Genomic DNA, 24716 nt, shown 5'->3' with positions numbered 1-24716 from the left:
CCCACATACAGCAACTAGAAGGTTGTGCAGCTATGACAGACAACTATGTACTGGGGCTTTGGGGGAAAAATAAATAAATAAAATCTTTAAAAAAAAAAAAAAAAAAGAAAGAGAATAATACCTAGAGGGGGATTTTTTTCTCCCAACTTCTTATTTTACATATTCAAACATACAGAAAAGTTTATAGTACGACAACCCCCTTATATCTACCACAGAGATGCAACATTTAACACTATCATATTTGTTTTTCCTATATCTGTACGTGTATATATATATATACACACATTTCTGAATACTGAAGATAATTTCGCCTCTAAAGACACTTCAGATACATCATCTAAAAAAAGGCAATTCTCCTACATAACCATAATAACCAGTAACACACCTAGGAAAATAAAAAATATATTCCCAAATACATTTTATAGCTAGGCATATTCAAATTCCCCCAATAAGTGTTTTACAGCAGTTTTTTTTCAACCAGGATTTAATCAAAGTCCATGCACTGCACTTGGCTATCATGTTTCTTTGGTCTCTCTTAATGACTTTTGAAAAGACTTGTCCTATAGAATGGATTTGATTGATTCTTTGTCATACCATTTAACTTGTTCTTCTGCCCTGGAAGGGGAATTTTTGAGGGTAGTAAATATATTTATTATTCCAGGCACATATCCTAAAATTAACATTTCCCAACTTTTCTACACCTCTCTGTCCTTGCATTTTCAGAAAATTCTCAATTTACTCCAAGATTTTTTTCATTTAACTGCCACCTATTAGCTCTGAAGACTCAACTGAGCAACTTTCAGGGCTTATATACTCCATATTCAGAAAAAATATACTACCATCTCTCATTTACTGTAAGAATTCATGGGAAATCTCATCTTAAACTAATCAGTACCCAAACTAAACATCATTTTATTGATTAATCATGACAAATTACATTTGGAAATTAAAATGAATTCTCTGAAATTTCTTTACTGATTAGCAAAATATTGCCTGCTAATATTTGAAGGTGAAAGTTGCTGTCAAATATGCCTACGTAAATGGAAATTGTAATAGCCAAATCAGTTCACTGTGTCTGGTGCTTGTGTGCTCTATATGCTCTTCTGTCTATGGAGTAAACAGCTTAAATACAGAGGAAAACTTTGGTTATACTGATATTTGGGCTTCTAGGACTGGTCATTCATGCATAAATTCTTTAAACAACTTAATGAACGTTCTTTAAGCAACTTGAAATGCAAACTGATCCAACAGTATTTATGACTAGAATTCCAAAGAACATTTAGGCATTGTCAATTTATCTTAAAACATTTTCTGCCATAATCTTCAAATTATTGTCTTTTCCATAGTGTTGGAAAGCACTAAAAATATAATGTTTTTTATACAAATACTTTTCATACAAATGAATTTTATACTCTTTAATTCAACATTTCAAGTTCCCTCTAACTTACACTGCTATTTTTTCGCTATCTTACAAAACCTGAATTTAGCATATTATATGAAATCTAAATTATGATGAAATAAATGAGTTCATCTCACTTGAGTTCATAATGAAATAATGAAATAAATGAGTTCACCTCATATGATGAAATAAATGAGTAAAATAAAATAGTTAATGATTTTTAACCACTTTATTTCACTTACTTGGACTTCTTTAGTGCTCTGGCATTAGAATTTTAATCAAACCACTGATGCTTACTTAGGGTGACGGTTTTCAACTCCTTTGGCCTATGGACTATTTCAGTGAGGTACATGACCTTTACCAGCCATCTAGTCCACCACATCCTAATGACCACTGCAAAACCACCTCACTTTAATAAATCTGAAGCTGGGAATCAGACTTTATGAAGCACCCCTCAGGAAACCAGAAGTAATTAATCCATACTAAAACCAAAATTGTAGCTATTATCACCTTATAACAAGTCTGCCTATAGATCACATGAACTTGCATAGTCTATCTAGAAGCTCATACAAACCAAGAGTAGTCCCTGATCACACTACACGAACTTCTAATTTAGACACAGATCTAGACAGGAAGGAGGGGCCGCTAGTAGAAAATCATCCTCTCAACTTATTCTCCAGCTAGAAAATTATACAATATATACAAAGATACAATTATTTCATAGAACCAATATTTTAATAATTTTAATATTAAACTATTTAATTACTTGTTCTCATATGAAGCAATGTGAGATAAAAATCAAACTAATGTTATATAATTGTGTTATATAATTATACAATTGGAGTCTCCAAGATGGCCTCCTACGAGCCTTGCCTCCCAGTATTCACTCTTGTGTAGGTCCCTCCCACATTATATCAGGGTGAGTCTGTGCAACAGTGATAGTATGTTACTTCTAAGGCTAGGTCATAAAAGACATTGTGGTGTCTGCCTCTCTCTCAGATCACTTGTTTTGAGGGAAAGCCAGCTGCCATGTTGTCAGGACACTCAAGCAGCCTTCAGATGACTGCAACCACATGAGAGACCCTGAATTGGAACCACCCAGCTCAACTACTCCCCGATTCCTGACCATCAGAAACTGTGTGACATAATAAATGTTTGTGTTTTAAGCTGTTTGGGGGTAATTTCTTAACACAGCAAAAGAATATTAATACAAGAATATATACTAATTTTTAACTGGTTGAATTTGTAACTTTACAACTACTCATTTAGGTATTAAAAATCACAGCATCCTGATGCAATGCAAGGTATTTAAAAAAAAATCCATTAACAAATACCTACTGAGTACAAGAAAGTTCATACTCCACATAAAACTTCCTTAGGGTAATACTCATGGCTGACCTCTACCTTCTCACTAACTCCTCCCTAGGGTAGGAGAGAGTAACCGGTCTGATAAGTTTGAGAGAAGAAATTCTGAGGCTCAGCTACTTCCTCTCTCCTTTCCATTTGGGATTTGTCTGACTAAAGAGAGTCATTCCTTCTGGTCTGCTCTCTGTCACACAGTAAATGTAGTATGGCAAGCTCTATTCCTGCAGATAGAGAAACCTGAGGTTTAAATCTGCTTAACTCTGCAGTGCAATACTAGGAAGCTCATTGTTGCTGTACACCTCAGCCACATTTTCCAAACAACTTTTTTGGTAATTAAACTTACATCTGAACCTTCATCTGACTTTTGCATCTTATTTCTTAACTGGATCCAAACTTTAGCAGGGGAAAAAAAGGTGGGGGGGGCGGGGACATTACTTATCAGCCTCTAAACTAAGCACCATGTACTACTATGGGTATTTTGCGCCCTTGTGGAGTTTACAGCATATTTGTGGTGTAAACTAAAACACCTGAAAGGTTACATAACAATATAAGAATTACCTAACAAATATAAACTCTAAGAAGCACATTATTAACAAATAGGTAAGGAATTACGATCACTGGTGAGTATCAGAAAATCTGAAGGAAAAGGGTAAAAACACAGATGCCCAGACCCCATGCAAAACCCACAGTATCAGAAATGGGACCCAAGCAACTGCATTTTTAATAAGCTCCCAATATAATGCTGATCCAAACCAATTTAAGAACCCAAGGTCTACACAGTGAGTGCAATCACTTTGGAAAAAAGGAGACTGCTATGAGAACTTTAAGCAAATTTTAAAGAACACGCAGGGTTTAGATGAGATGGAAGAGGATGAGGGGAAAGCAACATTTGCTGAGGGGCTTATTAACTGCCAGACACTGTTCTATGGATCACTTCATTTAAGATAAATTTATTATATGGAAAAACTGAGGCTTAGACAGATTAAATAATTTGCCTGAGGTCAGAAAACTAGTTAAATGACAGAGTACGATTAATAGATATTTTCATGTTATAGATGAAATTGAGCCTCAAGGAGGTTAAATATTTTGTCGGAAGTGACAAAACTGAAAGTGGCAGAACTGTAATTAGTAAGTGGCCAAGTTGAAATCAGGTCTATGAATCTAAAGCCTATGCTGCTTCTCCCTTTTTTTTTTTTTTTAATAAGAGGGGGAGGAGAAGGTCTATATTGCTTAGGAAAACACACAAAGGTAGGAAAGCAAAAGTAAACTTAAAACAGAAATCAAATTAGATCATCAAAAAATAGTCTACATTTTAACTTGTGATGCAGTCAGAGAACAATACATTAAAGTCACTAATGGCTTAAAAATCACTTTAAAGAAATGAATTTTTTCTTTATCATTCAACACTTTTGTCTTAATTGATTAGTTTACTAAATAATCACTAACTGCTATTAGCAATTAGAATCCAATTATTAGATTGAACTGATGACTTAGCAACCAGTTGGAAAGCACCAATCTACCAACCTAGTCTAACAGTCAAATTAATTTTATGGTTAACCTCAATTTTAGAAGTGTAATGTTTGGGCCGGCCCTGTGGCTTGGCGGTTAAGTGCGCGCGCTCTGCTACTGGCAGCCCGGCTTCGGGTCCCGGGCGCGCACTGACGCACCGCTTCTCCGGCCACGCTGAGGCGGCGACCCACATACAGCAACTAAAAGGATGTGCAACTATGACCTACAACTATTTACTGGGGCTTTGGGGAAAAAAAGGAGGAAGATTGGCAATAGATGTTAGCAGAGAGCCAGTCTTCCTCAGCAAAAAGAGGAGGATTGGCACGGATGTTAGCTCAGGGCTGATCTTCCTCACCAAAAAAAAAAGAACAAGTGTAATGTTTAAGGCCAGAGTAATTTTATAACTGAAATTTTTTAAGACTGCTTTATGACAATGTTTTATAAGACTTCTTTGTGGCCAATATTACTATTTTAAGGACTTTTTAAAAAGTGAAGCTAAACATTCATTCCTCTCTGTTCTCCACATATAGGGACTACTTCAGTTCTATTTTTCTATCTTCTACACCAAAGGCACAACTCCATGAGGCCCTTCCTGTAATTAAAATTAATCAGTTTTTCTTCATTGCTGCTACAGAATATTGCTTGTACAACTCTATTTAGTATTTATTTCATTTTGCCTTCAATGAAAGCTATTTGTTTACTAATGTTTCTACTTCTGCTTAGGGATAACGACTATGCATTATTCACCTTTGTACTGACCCAGCGTTTAGCATAGTGCCTTGCACATTCAATAACACCTTGTTGGCAAATAAGTTAATACTTTTCTCAGTAAGAAGATGAGCATGTAACTTACATATACATCTTCCAAACCAACCCTGAACTAACAAATATAAGAACATGGGGAAATATACTGTTGAAAACATTCCATTTTAAGAGTAGGTCTGGTCAGCTACGTAAATTGGGAATTGGGAACCACCAAGATCATTCATTCATCAACAAATATGTACCCAAACAATGTATATATAATGGTGAACAAAACAGTGTAGTCCTTGCCTTCTCAGAGCTCATAACCTAGAAGGGAGACAGACAATAACAAATATACATACACACACACACACACACACACACACACAATGAAGAAAACAGCAGGTGGTAATAAGGAATTAGAGTGGGAGTGGAGGGTGGAGGGTAGAGGGCTGCTCAGATAGGGTGGACAATCTGACAAGCAAAATTTAGGCTGAGACTTGAAAGGTAAGAGTTATGCAAAGAGAAAGGGAATAGCCAGCAGTTGAGGCCCTGAAGCGGGGTGGGGTGTCATATGCTGCAATGCCAGCTTCAGGGGAATACAGTTACTACAGCACATTCCCCAATCTCCTATTTCTCAATTCTTTTGCTGTTTCCATCACTTCTCCCTTTCTGATTGTTTAGATTTTCCTGGCTCAATGAAATGATGGCATGAACTCTGGGGAATATAAGACTATTCATTTCCAAATAATCCTAATTTCCTTCCCATCCTTATGACTGATAAATTCATCTCGAAGACAACTATGTCCCAATTAGGAAAGAGTGTTTCTCCACATCAGCTTTAATTTTTTGATTTGGAGCCCTCCTGATTGCTAATCAACACGTTGTGTGAATACTGCAACAATTACTTTTAGAATGTTACTGTGTCATCAGAAGAGCACACTGCTGCTTTTTGAACTCCAGGTTGCTCCAAAGCCTAGGCAGAGTCAACGTACCTAAAACAGTCCCTAGCCACTAGGCTTTCTCAGATCTCCCGCTGGAGCTACATGTTAAATTATGAGAACGTGTGATATATTGAAAAAAGCCCTGGATTAGAAATTAGGGGATATAAATTCTAGTCCCAGGTCTACCACTTTATTATGCAAATTTGGGTAAACAGTTTACTTCTTTTAAGTTTAATTTTCTTATTGGTAATTTGGGACTATGTAGAAGTTGCATCTTACACAAATTCAACTATATGTGCTTACCAAAAAATTTAAAAGAAAAATATCAATTTAAATAGCACTCAATGAGCATATGCCCTGGAGTAAGCATGATCTGGAAAGCACAAATCTGTTGTTACATCAGTCTCAGTTCTTACATGACTTTCGTTGAAAATCTTGCTCTGCTGCATGATTTTAGTGTTTAAAGATTTATATATTTGTTCGTTTAGGACAAGGTCCCTACACATAATCCACTTGCTTCATCTAAGACTCAAATGAAAAAACAGCCATTGTGATGTAACTTATCTCGTGTACTTTAGAACCAAATAGGGTGTTGACTCTACTATACCACTATATTATAGTGGTACAGAAAACACATAAATCAAAGTTGATGGAACCCTAGAAAAACACTGCCGAGACCCTGATTTACTAATTTTTTATGTTACTAGGTACTAAATAATACTAAATAATATTTTATCAACTATGTCACTATCCCAATAGAGCTGTGCTAATGTCTGGGGCACAGATATAGTCACATATGTGGAAAATTATGAATGTACGAAGTTATTCATTGCACAATGCTTTTAATAAAGATCACAGAAAAACCTAAATGTCCAAAAGGAGAAGACTGATGAAATGACAGAGTACACAATGGAATACTATGCAGTCATAAAAAGAATGAGGAAACACCTTATATAACAATACAGAACAACTTCTAAGGTAAGTGAAAAAATAAAGTACATAAACTATGCATAGTATGTACCATTTATGTAAAAAAAGGGGAGAAAAAAATATACATAGTACTCATTTGCTTGCATATGCATAATTTTTTTTTTTTTTTTTGGAAAAATATACAAGAAACAGCATTGGTTGCTTCCTAGGCAAGGAACTGGGTGGCTGAGGGACAAGTGTGGAAGAAGACTTTTCACTGCATATCCTTTTGAATTTTAAACCATGTGAATGTATTACCTAATCCAAAAGAAAACACAAAATTCAGATCAGCAAGAAAGTAGCCTGAGATGAAACAGGATCATGTTCTTAATGGAAAACATTTATAAAAAGTAGGGACAGGGGCTGGTCCGGTGGTGTAGCGGTTAAGTGCGTGCTCTGCTGCAGCGGCCCGGGGTTCGGATCCTCAGCGTGCACCGAGGCACCGCTTGTCAAGCCATGCTGTGGTGCCATCCCAAATAAAGTGGAGGAAGATGGGCACAGATGTTAGCCCAGGCCAGTTTTCCTCAGCAAAAAGAGGATGCTTGGCATCGGATGTTAGCTCAGGGTTGATCTTACAAAAAAAAAAAGTAGGCACCGTTCTAAGGGTAAATACCTGAAAGCAGAATGTTGGAACTATAATGGACATTCCGTAAGAGATTATTCTATTTCAGTCTTCTCACTTCATAGATCTGTAAACTGAGGCCTTGAAAATTAAGTGACTTGTGTAAGGTCACACGGCAGAAGAGTTAGGATTAGAAATCAGATATTCCAACATCTACTCTACAACTCTTTATCATACTGTCTTCTCATTTTGTGTGGGCAAAACAGAGCCAAGTAAGTTTAGGCTACATAATGGGTTGTCACATTCTACCTAAATTTTAGAGTCTAAAGTTAACAAAATAACCTCAAACCTTCAGACTACTAATTTCTTGTGTGGTCACTGTATGGCTACACTTACAAATAGGCTGTGCCTATCTCCAGCACTGCACACATTACAGTATGATGAACATACTTTTTTCTGTCCTTCTAACTAAACTTGAATTCATTGAGGCAAGAACTAAAATGTCTTAAGTTATTTTAATTTTTTAAATATACAAATGCCTAGCACAAGTGCACTGCCCAAAATATTAATATAGGTTCACATTCCTTAACCAAAACTCAGGAGCTGGATGTGTTCTAGAAAACAGAATTTCTTGGAATTTAAAAATATTACAAGGTACACAGACTGTTATGTAACACCTCACAGAGCAGTGGCCAACGGCAGCACCCCATAATCAAACATATTAATATTTCTTCAGCAAAACATACGGGATAAATAAAGACTATATATAACTTCTAATTAGTTCAGGTCACATCTTGCTACCAAATGAATTTTGTCTTCAACCTCAAAAGGTTTTTGGTTTTCAAAGCTTTCTGAATGTTAGAATTAGAGATCATAGACTGTACTCACAAGGGTGCTGCTAGAAAATATGGTTAGTTGCTTCAACTCTCATCTTTTTGATGAGACCAGAACAAGCAATCACAGCAGGCAGCTTTTACATCCCAGGTTTGGACTGAAGACTTGTTTTGTGCTTAAGGAATCCAACCTAGCAGAGGGGCAAAAGCTGACATTATGAGAACAGAACATGAAAAAAATAAAAATCCTAATTGTACAACATTGTATTCCTATTGTAGCTGCTCATTAGTTATTACTTTAATAAAAACTCCCTCTGATTAGATCATGTTAATTTTTAAATGTAAACTGGTAAATAAAACAACTTCTGTCTCACATTGCTGACAAGGGATCGCGGCACTGAGCTTTAATCCTACTGGAAGGTAACTGCACTTTTTTTGGGATGAGTGTACACAGAAAGAGGCATTTCAAATACATTGGTAAGGAATAAGCAGAAACGTATACAATTTTTTCAACTTGGGACCATTACTCTAATATAAACAAAACCTGAGTTTTCTAGTCAATCTCTCCTGATTGTTCTATATTAGTATCCTTCCTTTTATCTTATCAAGTCTTTATAAGACTTTTTCTACCTTTTACATGGAGAAAAGCTCTGAAGTCACAACACAGCACACACTAAAATCCTTTTCTTTTCTTTCCACACCCCAAGCCCCATGTCCAGTTTGTTTCTATTATTACATATATTTCCCTGGCAAAAAATCAAATTTGCACTAAAAGACTGCAAATCAGCTTTGCAGACAATAATGATTGATACATTTCAGTTTGGTGATGTTGATTTTTCAATCTTAAAATTTTAGCCACATTTTAACTGAATCAATTGTTCAATATATGAAATTGATATTTAGCAAGTGTTTTATTACAAAAAATAGCATATTCCATTCTAGAAATGGAACTAGCAATGGTGAACAAGAAAAACGCTCTGAGTTTTGGCTCCTATTCCAGGAGCAAATACTATGATCCCATATTTTCATCATAATTCATTAAAAAAAAAAAATGAAGAAAACCTAAGTAGCTAGATCTTACAATAAATATACCAGCACATTAATAACCTACTAGTACAACAGCAAAAAAGGTAAACAAAACTAACTAGCCTACTTTTCAGTCGGGAGAAAAACAAAACAACTAACTCTCCGTTGGATCTCTTGGCCATCTGCACTCAGAAGTACCGAAAACTAAAATCCTTTTTACTGAAGAATTTCTTGGTACATGAAACCTGTTTCCTCTATACCATCCTATCAAAATTATCAGCATTATTCCAGAATATAATCATTTAATTTGAGACCACTAAAAAAGAAAAAAAAAACCCAGTCCAAAATGCCAATGGTGGTTATTCAGTAATGTTCAGAAACTACATATATTCTAGGACATAGAACAAATCGACCTTTAAAGACTTCTGGAATATGCTGCCCCAAGATTCAGAATGCAGACGGATAAATAGCACACGCGGTCACGATGTCCCTTAAACCACATGACCTTCCTACGAAAGCAGAGCCTTAAACTTACAAACTAAATGAGAACTCCCCCTTTCTCTGAAGTTAAAACAAGGCAGGGCAGCGGAAATTAGCGCAGCAGGGACAGATCAGCCGCTGACTAGTAAGAATGGGTCATGGATAGCAGTCCCTGTGCTTCGGCTACTCCCCTTACCGTTAGAAGATCTGGGAGGGAGGAAAGGAGGAACACCCCAGAATCCTGGTAGAAAAGCCCCTGGCCTCGAAGGTAGGGTTAGGGAGAAGGGAGGGGCAGCTCCGTGTGTGGTGACCCTTTGTGAACACGCACTCTGGCAGCTCGGCTCTCACCGAGGCTTTAGGAGAGCGGACAGCGGGGGCCTCGCGCGGCCCACAGGCGAGGAGCCCGCGGCGCTGTAGGCACGCGTCGGCCCAGAGCCTCCATTGCACCCTCCGTCGGCTGGGGACCCCTGCCCTCGCCCGCCCACCCACCCACCCGGTCACTCGGGACGCGTCGGCTTCCAACCCGGGCTCCCGCGGGCCAGGGCGCAACGAGACACGCGCCAGTCTCTTTCCTCAGCGTAATCCCTCCGCTGCCGGCCGCGCACTAGTTTTAATCACGCCCCACCCCCTGGCCGCCGGCGTCACCTCCGCCACTCGAGCGCTTTCCAGCAGCTTCCAGAAACGTCGCCTCCCCAAACCCAGCCACTCACATATGGCGGGCTCTGCAGCCACCGGCCCCGCCCCTAGTCGTCGCCGCAGCTGAAACTGCGGCTGCGGCAGCCGGGCGGACAGCCACGCCTCTGCGGAGGCCGGCCGGAAGTGCTCCCGTCCTCGTCTTCCCCCTAACGCTGACGTCCTTTCAGGCCCCGCGCGGAGCAGGAAGGGGAACTCTTTTGCCGCGGACTCAAACCGGAAGCTGTTTTTCTAGCGGAGAGGTGGATCGGCGAGGCGCAGGCTGAGGGCAACGTGGGTTGAACGTTGGGCGGAGTGGTGTGGAGCTCAACCTGGAAGAGGAGTTCGGTTCGGCGCGGTGCGAAGAAGGGGAGAGCCCGCGGCAGGTAAGGGAAATGAGGGCGTATTTCCTTTAGCTCCCGATATAGGGAAAGGGGACAGAGCTGGGGTGTCCTGTGGGGTAGTCTGCTCGCTGAAAGGATGGGCTAGGCTGGGAGAGGGAGGGGCTGACACTAGGTTCGGGTGGGAAGGGTTGGTGATTAAGGCGTAGAGATAGAGTTGCAGATTCGTTTGGGCTCGGAGAGGTAAATGCTGAAGAGAAACCAGAGTGATTTTTCCCCCCTCCCAAGGAGCGTGGAGGGGGAGGGTTAACGGAATTCTGCGCCTGCTGGGGTTTCCAGAGTCGGGTTTTGAAACTGAGCTCTCGTGGTCCTGTTCATCTCTGATTCAGGACGGCTCGAGTTGGTCCCAGACAGGGCTGGGCTCTGACAGCCGACTCCATTGCTCGGCTTCAGGTCTGGTGTGGCCTCAGCTTTGATAGTTCACGTGCTGAGCCCACGTTGTCTTGGAAGGGGAGCTCAAAGGGGTATAAAGCTCCTCCTCGCACAGCTGGTTCTCTGGGTTTCCCCAGTTTGCACACGAGAATGTGAATTAAGCTCAATTGCCTTTCTTTCGCTATTCCCAGGGCCAACTATACACATTCATTGCTCTGTAACAGAGTCCATACTGAACTGGTAATTAACATTCGTGTTTCTGGAGTATCCGTGGTTTACAGAAGTAATGAAAAAGGGGGGCCTAAGAAGCAAGATGCTGGAGATGACGTGGAGTAGAGAGGATAAGACTGGAAAGCCAGCTTGGTCTTACTGTGCAATGAGCTTTAGGTCATAGTGCTTACCTTTAGGTCATACTGAGCTGGTTGGGTTTTCCCATAATCGGGCTGTGTAGTAAATAGATGATTTTAAGCTGAGCAGTGACAGACTAAGACTTGTTGGGTGTGAGGACGGGGTGGAAAGAGATGGGGGTTTGAGACGCTTCCAAAGAACTGTCCACAGAATTTGGTCACTTTTACTGCGTGTAGGGGGAAGTGAGAGAGTAAAGAACCGCTCAGATTTTCTAGTATGGGTGTTTGGAAGGATGGAGATGCCAAACTCGAGGTGAGATACAAAAAAGAAGAGCAGGTTATGTTTGAAGGGAGGATAATGAAGGCAGTCATTTAGAAACGCATTAAGCTGTAAGAATCACGCTAGGGTTTTCTGTATAGGACAAAGTAAATTGTTTTTGGAAGACCTGAATAGCCCACCTCTGGTATTTTTTTTAAGTGAATTTTCTTTGGGGACGGGGGATCTTGCATATTCAGGATTTCAATCATCAATCTTCCTGCTTTTCCCATTGAAATGTTGGGTGGTGGGATCAGGAGAGCAGATTTGAAGGCTTCTCATGTTTTTACTTTTATAATTGAGAGAGAGAACCAGCTGGAAAAGTTTTCTAGCTCCCTCAGGCAGATGGCAATTTTCATCAAAAACAATTTATTCAAGATACATAGCCTACTAGTTTTTCTTTTGAGGATGCTACAGAATCATACAAGATGTGCTGTATATTTTCTACATAGAATGAAGCATAAACTTAACACCAAATAGTAATTAAAATTTATGTGTCAAGTGCTAAGCATTTTGTATGTATTATTGCATTTAATTTTTAGAACAAACCAATTTTACAAATAAATTTCTAAACCGGGATCTGCAGGTGTAAAGCCCATGCTTTTAGCTCCTCTGGACCACGGAAGTTTGACTCTTGCCTATAGAGTTCCCTTTTCTAAGTAGATTATAAATAGAACCCACCAAATGTAATCAATTGATGTTGTCTGTGAGGAGCTTAAAAAGAGAAAGTTAGCACCAAACTTGTTTTTACCCTTTCGGCAGTGGTTCTCAATGGGGCGATTATTGCCTCCCAGGGGACATTTAGCATTCTCAGGAGACATTTTTGGTTGTCACAACTGCGGGGTGAGTGCCATTGGCATCTAGTAGGTAGAGGTCAGCGATGCTGCTCAACATCCTACAATGCAGAGGACAGCCCCACAACAAAGAATTATCTGGTCCAAGATGTTTGTAGTGCTTAGTTGAGAATTGAGATTCACTGATACTGACTTTTCTAAAAAGCATTTTTGTTTTTGAAATTATTCCTTGGCTTCAAAAGTGTGTAAAATTTATACAGCTGGAACAGAATAGCGTTAACTAGTTTTTAAAGTGAATCTGTGAGTCACAGTTTCTCAGGAGGTGGTTGTCATAGAATCATGAATTCTTAGATTTGGAAAAGACTTTTGCTTGAAATTATTTTACAACATCCCTGCTAAGTGGTGATTCACTCTGCTTAAAGATCTCCTATATCTGGTTTCCCTGTATTTTAAATCCATATCTAAACTATTCTTAACAATAGCTTTTTGCTACACTGAGCTCCAGTCTGATAGTTTTGACTTTACTGAATGTGATTCTACTCAATGGGACTACGCTCAAAACAAACTTGTTACATGTGTAATTTGTACTATGACAGTGTTTATATTTTTGTTCTGGTACAGATCCTTTAATATAAAATAATATTTTGTTGGCAGATTTTAAAAAGTAGTGTTAGTCTCAGTTGTTGACGTACTCTTGGTGGTTGAAAGCAATAGGAATGTATGGAGTTCTTATGTCCCTTTCAAATAATAGCACAATGGATCTGGGGTTTTTAAAGTACTTCCTTACTATAACACTGACTGGTTTCAAATTGTGCATAGACTCTAAAAACGTAGGTTTTCAAACTCTGGTCAATATAGTTGCTTTAAATAATGGCTACCTCGATTACACATTTTGATAAATTTGTTTACAAATGAGTCTACTGTGAAAACTGGTCCTGTTGCCAGTCTCTGCCCTCTCCCCACAAATTTGCTAGATTTATAAATAAATTTAGGTATTTTGTTTTCACTTCAAGATTACGATTTCAGAATATGTTTATCGTAAGACATATAGTTCTCAAGATATACTTAATATTATAAAGTAGCATAACTCTTTTTCAAAGTACATAGGATTTTTATTTAATTGTTTATTGACTTTTTTTTTTCCAGGGTTCATTGAAAAATCCTTAGTGATATTGACATGTTTCAAGTGACATAAATTAGCCAATGACTCGGAATGATGGATTCCCCGAAGATTGGAAATGGTTTGCCAGTGATTGGACCAGGGAGTGATATAGGGATATCTTCACTCCACATGGTGGGGTATTTGGGAAAAGTTAGTGAACTTATTTTTTGCCTCAGTGCAAGTTGGTTTTTTTTCCTCCTGTTTTTGAGACTTAAATTTGGTTTTAATTTTACCAGTTAACTTCTAAAAAATAGTATCTTCCACGGAAATCTTACAGCAATGGCGAAAGATTGTTTTAATGTGTTTACCTCTCTGTGTTTTATTGATATGTGAAAGTAGAAATAGACCTTAAGGTTTACTATTCTTTGAAAATATGGACCATATATTTTCCTGTTGACATGACTTTTTTTCTTGCAAATAAAACTGCTATTCTTAACACTTAAAATTTAATGTTTACTACTACAATATATTCTTTTTGGAATACTAGCTATATTTAAAGCCTGTATGCATTTCTTTTATTTGCCATGTTTAAAATATTTTGCCAGGACACTTCTAGGTGAAAATTGTGATTTTTTTTTTTCTGGTTACTTTTCCATTTTTTGTAATTTGATGCGATTTAGGAATGTGTATGTTTTAATTTACTTTATTTCTTTTTTAGAATTATGATTCAGCTAAAGTCCCGTCAGATGGGTATTGCCCTGCTTGTAGAGAGAAGGGCAAGTTAAAAGCCTTAAAGACTTACCGAATTAGTTTTCAAGAGTCTATCTTTTTGTGTGAGGATCTACAGGTAAAGTATTAATCTTAGATAGTATCGAAGTTTTAGCCTTTTTCTTCAGTGTTTAAATTTGTACTCATTTTGTATTTTTTAGACTGTACATTTTTAATACATAGATAATCAGAATTTCTTGATCTATCTGATATATGGTTTTAAATATCTTCTGTTATTTTTCCACCTGGTTTCCTGAGTTAATGCATGAAGATGTTTATTGTTGTTATTGTTAGACTTGTAGGAGGAGAAAATACATTTCAAAATTGATTTTTTTTTTTAACCTTGTGGGGGGTCCTTGTTTACTGTTGGTATATAGTAGTTACTCTCTTTTCTCTGATTTATTAACTTTGGGACTTAGTGGAAAAGTTATTAGTGTCTAAATATTATGTACTTAAGGCACTAAATATCTTTTAGAATTAATTATAGTAATTTGTACTCACTGGTACAACTTTTATATAGGAGCTTATTAAACTCTATAATACTCTACATTTTATTGTACTTGACAATTTATGAAATGGTTATGTACATGTTTAATTCTCAAAACTTTGCAAGGTAGGTTTTCTCATTTTATGAATAAGAAAACAGATGCGGAGGATTTAGGAGCACAAGATCTTCCTAAAGCGACAGAGTTGTTATCGGAATACAGTCTTTGAATTTCAGTTATGTTTTATTCTGGGTAAACTAGCAGTTCATCAGAATCACCTGGAGTGCTTTTTGAAAATTTCTGGGTCTCACTTCCAGATACTGATTCAGTAGAGTTGACCCAGAATTCTGTAGTTTTGTCACATCTGATGATCAGCCAAGTTTGGAAAATACCAGACTAAATCACACTGTTGGTGATAGACACTTTTGCTGGGTATAACTTGAAGAAAATGCCAGACATTCTTACAAATAAAATAAATTTCTTTTTGCATTTATTCAATAAATATTTTTTTGAGTGTCACCATGTTGTCACCATTCCAGATGCTAAGATACAATGAATAAAACAAAAATTTCTTGCCCTCAAGAAGGTTATGTTCTAGAGTAGGAGAGAAAATAAACAAAGTATATTTTGTGTGTGTGAGGTGTTGGAAAGTGCTGTGGAGAAAAATAAAGCCACAGAGACTGGAGTGTCATGGAATGGGTAGTTTGCAGTTTTAAATAGAGTGGTGAAGGGAACTCTTCATTGAGAAAGTGACATTTGAACAAAGACAGGCCAGGTGGATATCTGAGGAACAAGCATTTCTGGCAGGGAGAGTAGCAGGTACGAGGCCCTGAGTGGAGGCTGCCTGTCTCTGTTTGTGCTACTGCAGGGAAACCAGCAGAGCTGGATCTGAGTAAGTGAAGCAGAGTAATAGCACATGGGTCAGAAAAATAATGGGGAGAGGGCTGGACCAAGTAGTCTTACAGGCCATTGTAAAGTCTCTGGCTTTTACTCTGACTGAAATGAAGAACCAGAGTAGGGGTGTTGGCAGAGGAGTGACATAATCTGACTTATATTTTAAAAGGATCACTGTGGCTGCCGTGTTGAAAATATATGTAAAGGTCAAGACCTGAAGCAGGGAGGCTAGTTGGAAGGCCGTTGAGTATTCCAGGGGGAGTAAGTAGTGGCCAAAGTGTTGAGGCATGGTTGGATTCTATATATATTTTGAAAGTAGAGCCAAAAGGATTTGCCAAAAGATTGGGATACATGGTAGGACGAGGAGGAATCAAGGATGATTCCCAGATTTTTGACTTTAATAATTGGAAGAAAGGAGTTGCCAATTACTGAGATGGGAAAGACTTTGAGAAGAAGAAGGGAAAGATCATGTGAGGACCAGTCAAATGGAGACATCTATCTAATATCTATGGGTATATGGAGTAAACAATTTGATCTATATGTCTGGTATTAGGTGGAGAGTTTGAGATTGGAGATTGACATTGGGAGTCATCAGCATGTAGAAATTAAACCATGAGACTGGGTGAGTTTACCTAGGAGTATGGATAAAGACATCCAAGAACTGAGCCCTGGAGTACTCCGGCACCAAGAGATTTGGGAGATGAAGGGGAACTAGCAAAGGAGTGAGAGAATGGGACAGTGAGGTAGGAGTAAATCCAGGAAGGAGAGTGTATTGCCCTGGAAGTCAAGTGAAAAAAATCATTAAGGAATGAATGATTAACTCTCATTGCCAGTGAGAACTTGAGGAGGATGAGGACTCAACTAAGCATTGATGAGAGTATTGTTGGGGGTCATTGAAGACCTTGATGAGAATGATTTGGGTAAAGGAGTAGTGAGAAAAGCCTGATTGGAGTGAGTGATAGAAAATGGAAGAGGAAGAATTGATAAATACAGATGTGAGGTGGTACCTAAAGGGGGAAGTTTTTTGTTTGTTTTTAAGTTGGGAAAAAGAACAGCGCTGTTTGTATGCTGGTTGTATCCAGTAGAGAGGGAAAAATAGGAGAAAGTGTCACAGAATTGCTGGAGGGATATCCTTGGAGCAGATGATGGGCTCTATTGCGCAAGGAGAAGGCTATCTATTTTAAATATGACAGCTCATCCATAACAGCAAACTATCCAGAGAGTGTACTGATTAGCTCAGAATAAGGTTGTACAATTATGGACACTGGAAAGAGAAAAAATAAATCTTACCAATTCTAGAAAAAGTTACTTTTTTTTCTATTCTAAACAATACATAATATTTCAGTAGAGTTATTTAACCACAGACTAACAGAATAGAGAAGTCCCTGTTTTCAGGACATAGGTTTTGGGTGTTAAGGTTAAGTGGATTAGCTGCATTTTTAGTTTTTGAAGCATTCTTTTTCCAGTTATGAGGAAAAATATATAACCAAGAATTTTAAATATGTACTTTGCAAATGTAAAAAAGAACTTTAGAGTAATTAATTATTGATCTAATTTTTAGAAAATCTTCTAATCATTCGTAAGAGCCCAGTGTACTTTATGAAGTAGATTGGTTTACACTAGGAATCAGCAAACTCTTGTTATAACCCGTGGGCTAGGAATGATTTTTACATTTTTAAATGATTGGAAAAAAATGAAAAGAAGAATACTCTTTTGTAACACATGAAAATTATATTAATTTCAAATTTCAGTGTCCATAAATAAAGTTTTATTGGAATGCAACCACACTCAATCATTTGTGTATTGTCTGTGGCTGCTTTTGTACTACAGTGGCAGAATTGAGTAGTTAAATCAGAGTCACTAACTGGCTTGCAAAGCCTAAAGTATTTATCTGGCCTTTTCAGGTAAGGTTTGCTCATCCCTGGTCTTTAAGACCTTTGAATCAAATTATTAGTTTCTGTAGAGTTCTATTATAAAATTTTGAGTCCACTGAACATTCTGTTTTCAGTTACTAAATTGCAAAGAACCACATGGGAAACCCCTTTTACTCAGATATTTACATTAAAATATATTTCTTAATTTGAAAAAAAACACTAATATTCAAACTCTTTCAAAATTAGTAACAAATTGAAACTCTCAAGTACAGTCATCTGCTGCAAAGCAACATTTCGGTCAACAACGGACTGAATATATGATGGTGGTCCCATAAGATTAGTATCATATAGCCTAGGTGTGTAGTAGGCTCTGCCATCTAGGTTTGTGTAAGTACTGTAGGGGAGGAAGAAATTTTCCTCTACCTTCTAGGTTCTTCTGGCTGGTCTAAGAATTAAATTGATGTGAGACAGATTAACAGGAAAAACAAACAAAAGTTTAATAACATATATACATGGGAGAAACCCAGGAAAACTGAGTAACTCACCAAAATAGCCAAAGCCCTCACGTTAAATACTATCTTTAGCTAAAGACAAAAGAAGATGTTAGTGGTAGGGAGAGTCAGGGACTTCAAAGGGAAGAAAGGCAATTCACAGGTGAAAAGGAGCAAATGTTTAGAGAACAAGTGTTTGGCCATGGAGAAACAGAAGAGCATAGAGTGGAGCCCACAAACAGGCTTTTCTAGTTCCTGCCTGTCTACCATCATGCTATGCTAAGGTGACAACTTGCTTCCCAAGACAGGTTTTTTAGTCTGAGGCAGTTAAGGGTAAGGTAACAAGAAAAACTTTGAGTCTTTTGTTTCTTAAAAATAATCGTCCTAAAATAATCCTCATGTTAAAGAGACACATTTTAGGGTGGCAAATTTTGTTCCCCTTCAGTGTACTCTTTGATGTTCCCACATGACAAGATCACTTAATGATCCATTTTTTCAGAACGTATCTCTGTCGTTAAATGACATATGACTGTATTTTCTTTCTTTTTTTTTTTAATTTTATTTATTTATTTTTTTCCCCCAAAGCCCCAGTAGCTAGTTGTATGTCATAGTTGCACATCCTTCTAGTTGCTGTATGTAGGATGTGGCCCCAGCATGGCCGGAGAAGCAGTGCGTCGGTGCATGCCCGGGGTCGAACCCGGGCTGCCAGCAGCGGAGCGCGCGCACCCAACCGCTAAGCCACGGGGCCGGCCCACGTGACTGTATTTTCAAAGGGGGTTTTAACTTACCTTCTTTTTCTTTTTCTTGAGTATTCCATTATTCAGTCTTTTGTTGGAACATTTAGTTATTTAGTCTTTTTTTTAAAAAAATGAAATTTATATTAAAAAGGCTTTTAAATCATTGGTGTTAAATCACTAAAGATTTTCTTAGTTTTCTTCACTTGTAAGATGAATGTAAATTATTTTTATAATTTGTCTTTGGCCATACCTTACAGATAATTATCCAAATATAAGATAATGTGGTATATTTTCCTTATTCTTGTTTTATAAAAACAGTGAAAAATCAAAAATCAATTCCAAAAATCAGTGAAAGAGACAGCATTAGATTTTTTTCAACATTAGATTTTAAATGCTCTTAGATAGTTGGGCTAGACTAAAAATTAATGTTCTGTGTATGGTTTTGTTTTATTGACTTTTTTCTTTTTTTTTGAGGACAGACTAAAATCTTTTATTATATTTATAAAAATGATACATGTTCATTGTAAATAAACTAGAAACTAAAGTCAGGTATAAAGAGAGAAAAATCCAAAGTATTAATTTATAAAAGGGAAAAATCAGGGCAAGGACAAATTATATTTTAGATTGGCTTTATGATGGGAGCACAGATTATAGAAAGAAAAGTCAAGGGAGACATTTGCAAATAGTGTAGGGGGAGACCATCCAGGACACTAAATTTTGCAGCCCCAGGGCCATTTATCGTTTACTAAATTACTTGTTTTTAATTAAGGAGGGGTGCTGGTAGGATATGCACACCATGATCTTAACTCTGCTTGAGACTGGTCAAGATTTTCTGTTTTTTAGTTTTTTGCCTCTTTTAAAAAAATTCTTTAAAAATTTTTAATTGTGGTAAAAAAATATAACGTGAAATTTACCATCTTAACCATTTTTAACTGTATAGTTCAGAAGTGTTAGCTATATTCACATTGTTGTGTAACAGATCTTTACAACTTTTTTAACCTTGCAAACTGAAATTCTGTACCCATTGAATAACAACACCCTTTTTCCTTTTCCCCCAGCCCTGGCAGCCACCATTCTGCTTTTTGTCTCTATGAATTTGACTACTCTAGGTACCTCATATAAATGGAATCGTGCAATATTTGTCTTTTTATGACTGGCTTATTATACTTAGAATAATGTCCTCAAGGTTTATCCATGTTGTAGATATGTGACAAGACTTCCTTACTTTTTTAAGACTAAGTAATATTCCATTGTATGTTTATACCACATTTTCTTAATCCATTTGTCTGTCCATGGACATATGAGTTGCTTTCACCTCATGGGTATTTTGAATAATGCTGCAATGAATATGAGTGTGCAAATATCTCTTTGAGATCCTGCTTTCAGTTTTTTTTAGATATATACCTTTTTATGACTCTTTGAATACAGAATTATTGCTATTGATTTTAAAGTGTTCTGTTTTCTGACATAAAAGATTTAGAAAATAATCTCAAGGTTTAAAGTTGAGGATCACGTTATTAGTTAATGGTGACTGTACAACTAGTTGGTAACAGAAGAATCCAGAACTTGTCCTGTTAAGAGAATTTCATAATAAGTGCACTAATATGAGTATAGTGTTCACTTATATAGAAGAAGCTGTATTTTAAATGAGAGGATTTAGTGCATTTCAGTTATCTGTTGCTGTAAAACAAATCACCTCAAAACTTACTGGCTAAAAAAACTTAATGACTTCACTTATTATTCCTCATAATTGTGTGGGTTGACCAGGCAGTTGTTACACTTCACCTACTGTTGGCTGAAATGTCCACATGGCTGACAGTTAGTGCTGGCTGCCAACTGGGAGCTCAGCTCAGGCAGTCAGCCAAAGTCTCAGTTAAGCTAACTGGGCTTCTCACAGTATGATGGCTGGGACTAAGAAGGAGCGTTCCAGAAGGAGGGCTCCAAGAGGACAAGCCTAATGAGCCAGTGCTTATCAGGCCTCCATGTGCATCATGCTTGCTAATGTTCTATCAAAGCTAGTCATATGGCCAAGCCTAGAGTTGTGTGGCAGGGGGCTGACTGTACGAGGACATGAGTACCAGGAAGCGTAGTTCTTTATTTTACTAGAGGCCACCAAGGTAGCAGTCTACCATACTTGTATAGGAGGTGGCGTATTTTAAATGAGGGCACATGGATTTATAGATATATAGATTTCTTAAATTTGTCTTATTTTGCTAGTTTTCAAACTTAGGGAAAATTCATTGATTATTTTAGTGATTTGTTTACACTTTTGATATTTGGCTGAAATTGTGTTAATGCATAGTGAGATTTGATAGTCATTAAAATTCAGCCACTTTGACTCATAGACGCAATAGGATGTAAAATTGATATGCTGATGTGCTCTCAGATTAATATTCAGTTTCAAAATTAAGAAACATAGGAATTAACTGCATGCAACTTTTTTATTTAAAAATATTTCTCTAGTTTTTAATGTTGAGCAGTATGGCTGTTCCAAAAGAATAATGGACTTATCATAGAATGTTTCTTTAAATTGTTGAAAATTTTTAATTCACTAGACATTAGATTTTTTTTTATTAAAGCAAAAATATGTATGTTTTTCTTGTTAGCTTACCCTACTGTAGCTCAGATTAAACCCTTGATTGTTCAAATTAACTCAGAAAAATAATTTTTAGATGGGCTGAATTTTTGATTAAATAATTGTTTATCCCTGGTTCCTTCAAGTTTAGGTATAATTTGATAATATACCCTCTCATGTCAAATTAATGCTAAAATTTTATACATATTTTTCATGACATAGAAACTATAAAGTAAAACTTGAGCTTATTTGGATTTTTGTAGTTTTTATCATTTTATTTTTTCTTTCTAGTGCATCTATCCTTTGGGCTCTAAATCACTTAATAACTTATTTTCTCCTGATTTGGAAGATTGTCACACTCCAAATAAGCCTCAAAAAAGAAAGATCTTGGAAAGCAACTACGAAGATTCACCTGTTTTAGCAAGTTCCAAAAAGACTAAAATTCATACTGTTACTCATGGTGAACAAGTTTTGAACAGCAAACAGAATGGAGAAGCACGTGATGAAACCTCATCACACTTACCCAATATACTACACAGCAGTCAACAGAATCCAATTAAGACAGCTGATTCCTTGGAGCAGAATGAGATTTTGGAAGCTGATATTGTTGACATGGCTGCTGAAGAAGATCCTACTACAATTGTTGTTTCCGGAACTGAAGGGACTTCCCCTCCAAATGAAGGACGCACATCTGAACTGGAAATGCCATTGGAGAGCAAATGTACGTCATTTTGCCAGACTTTATGTGTCCAATGGAAAAACGCTTATGCTCTCTGTTGGTTAGACTGTATCCTGTCAGCATTGGTGCACTTGCAAGGGTTGAAAAACGCTCTGACTGACCTTTGCTCTAAAGAGGAATCTGTATTCTGGCGGTTGTTTACAAAGTATGATCAAGCCAGTAAGCTTCTCCACACCAATCAATTGGATGGAGTTGAAGGTTGGTAGTAATATTTATTTCGCTTGAATTTTCACAGAGGTAATGTTGAGTCTCATAGCATGTGGAAAAGATGCCATCAGTAGCCTCTGTTTTATATAGAGACCTGGGAACAGGGAGCCCAGGATGAATGTCTTGAAGCTTAAGATAACACCAGTTGCATTATCATGACTGCCCAAAAGGTAGTCTTTTTCAAAAACTAGGAGTAAAGAATAAAGAGGCTGTGGTTGTATCTTAGCTGTCAGGGGTAATGGTGGTCATCATAAAGTCCATCAAAGTAAAATTTTAAGTTTTTAACTTTCTGTAAAGCAGAAAAAAGAAGTAAATACAAGTCACTCATAATCCCACAACTCACCCCAAATCTCTCTTCACAATGAGGGAATATATTTTTGTGTTTTATTTTCCATAAAATAGGATACCCATGAACCTACCTCCCAACCCAAGATGAGTTAAAATAGTCCCGATGACTTACATCTACCTATGTGTTCCTCCCCATCCCATCCTCCACCTCTCCCCAAAGGTAATGATTATCCTGAAATGTGTTTTATCATTCCTTCTTTTCTTAATAGTTGTTCCTGCATATGTATGGCTAAATAATATGTTGTCTAATTTAGTTTATTTTGAACTTTATAAAAGATATTGTACAGTATGTGTTTTGGGACCTTTTTTTTCTTTTTATAAAGATTTATCTATTGAAGTTGTTTGTGGTTCATTGATTTTCATTGCTATATATTATTTCCATTGTGTAAATTTGTCAGTATGTATTCATTCATCTGTCATTGGGTTGTTTTTTGCCATTATAAATACTACTGCTGTGACTGTTGTTAGGCAAGTCTCTTGGGGCACAAGTAAATAGTTTCCCTTGGATATACTATATAGGAATAGAATTGCCAGATCACAGGCTCTGAGTTCAGATTTGTGAGATAACAGTGAATTGTTTTCCAAAGTGGTTGTACCAATCAATACTCCCATTAGCACTGTACCATATAAGAGATCTTCCTGATCCATATGTTCTTCCTTGCTTATTTTCACACTTGGAGATTTTTGCTATTTGAAAGATGTAAAATGTGGTCTTGATTTGCCTTTCTCAGATTTTAAAGAGGTTGAACAGCTCTTCATATGTGGATCGACCATATGTTCTCTCTTCTGTGAAATGCCTATTTGTGTCTTATCCCTATGTGTTCTACTGTCGTGTTCTTACTGATTTGTATGAATTTTTTTGTGTCCTTGTTCCTATTTTTATGTCATATATGTGTTGTTAAATCTCCCAATTGGTATCTTATGTTTTTACTTTTTTAAAGTTATGTTTTGATGTACAGAAATTAATTTTTCCTTTTGTAGCTGGTAATGTTTGTGGCTTTTAAAAGAAATCTTTCCTTTCCCCAAGATCAGAAAGGCATTCACTTATATTTTCACTGAAAAGTCATGAAGTTTTGCTTTTGGCATTAAAATTCTTAATTCAGCTGGAGTTAATTTTTGTATATGCTAAGGATCCATTTTTTTTCCCATTGCATAGCCAGTTTTTTCTCAATTGATCTGCCATGGCACCTTTGTCATATAACATTCCATATATGTGTGCAGCTGTTCTTCACTGTCAGTTTTGTTCTCTTGGTCACTTTATCTGTCCCTGCACCAGTACCACACTATTCTAATTATTAGGGCTTTTTAGGTCTTGCTGTCTGGTAGGACAAGAAGACTTACCTTTATTCATTGTGACTGGTCATGGAGTCTTTTATATTAATCTTGTATGTTGTTTCCCCATTGTTGTATATTCAGGCTGCTTACCATTTTTTGCTATTATGAATAAACATCATGACAGATATCCATATATCTTTTGAATCCATTGCTGATAATATCCTAGAAGGAATATTAAAATATGAATATAAGGAGTCTTTCTGAATGGCTTTCCAGAAGGGTTATACCAACATATAATTCCATTTTCACGTGTAGAAGAAAATATCCTGAGCACTCTTAATCACCTTTTGGTATAAACATTTAAAACATTATAATTTGGTTAGATGAGAAATATTTTGTTTCAATTTGAGTTTCTTTGAGATTAAATTTTTTTGCAATTTTTAAAATTTATTTCCTCACAGGCATTTTTGCTTTTGCCTTTTCTTCTC

At 37.1% G+C, this 24716-nt stretch overlaps 1 protein-coding gene and 1 long non-coding RNA gene across 5 annotated transcripts in view; one reads left to right on the top strand and one right to left on the bottom strand.

Annotated features, from left to right (window-relative positions):
* Nucleotides 1-10280, bottom strand: part of LOC147916180 (uncharacterized) — a 105246-nt gene extending 94966 nt beyond the window's left edge. Inside the window, exon 1 of the long non-coding RNA XR_015553480.1 lies at nt 8381-10280. This is a non-coding gene — a long non-coding RNA (uncharacterized LOC147916180). The remainder of the gene's footprint in view (nt 1-8380) is intronic.
* The window catches only part of USPL1 (ubiquitin specific peptidase like 1), a 33937-nt gene continuing 19262 nt past the window's right edge, over nt 10042-24716 (top strand). The window contains exons 1-5 of one of the 4 annotated variants that reach the window (XM_087436236.1): nt 10042-10099; nt 10695-10889; nt 13880-14027; nt 14554-14682; nt 21951-22596. In XM_087436236.1, coding sequence (XP_087292362.1) covers nt 13947-14027; nt 14554-14682; nt 21951-22596 — 856 coding nt within the window. In that variant the 5' untranslated portion in view covers nt 10042-10099; nt 10695-10889; nt 13880-13946. Of the gene's footprint in view, nt 10100-10694; nt 10890-13879; nt 14046-14553; nt 14683-21950; nt 22597-23007; nt 23114-24716 lie in introns of those variants that run through there. The other 3 variants (XM_004435300.3, XM_014791256.2, XM_087436237.1) reach the window with 3 other exon arrangements.

The sequence above is a fragment of the Ceratotherium simum genome, chromosome 10 (assembly GCF_057802395.1).
Source record: "Ceratotherium simum simum isolate JZ-2026a chromosome 10, ASM5780239v1, whole genome shotgun sequence".
In the NCBI taxonomy this organism is placed as follows: Eukaryota; Metazoa; Chordata; class Mammalia; order Perissodactyla; family Rhinocerotidae; genus Ceratotherium; species Ceratotherium simum.
The sequence above is the reverse complement of the archived record's forward strand: the minus strand, read 5'-3'. Positions and strand labels throughout refer to the sequence as shown.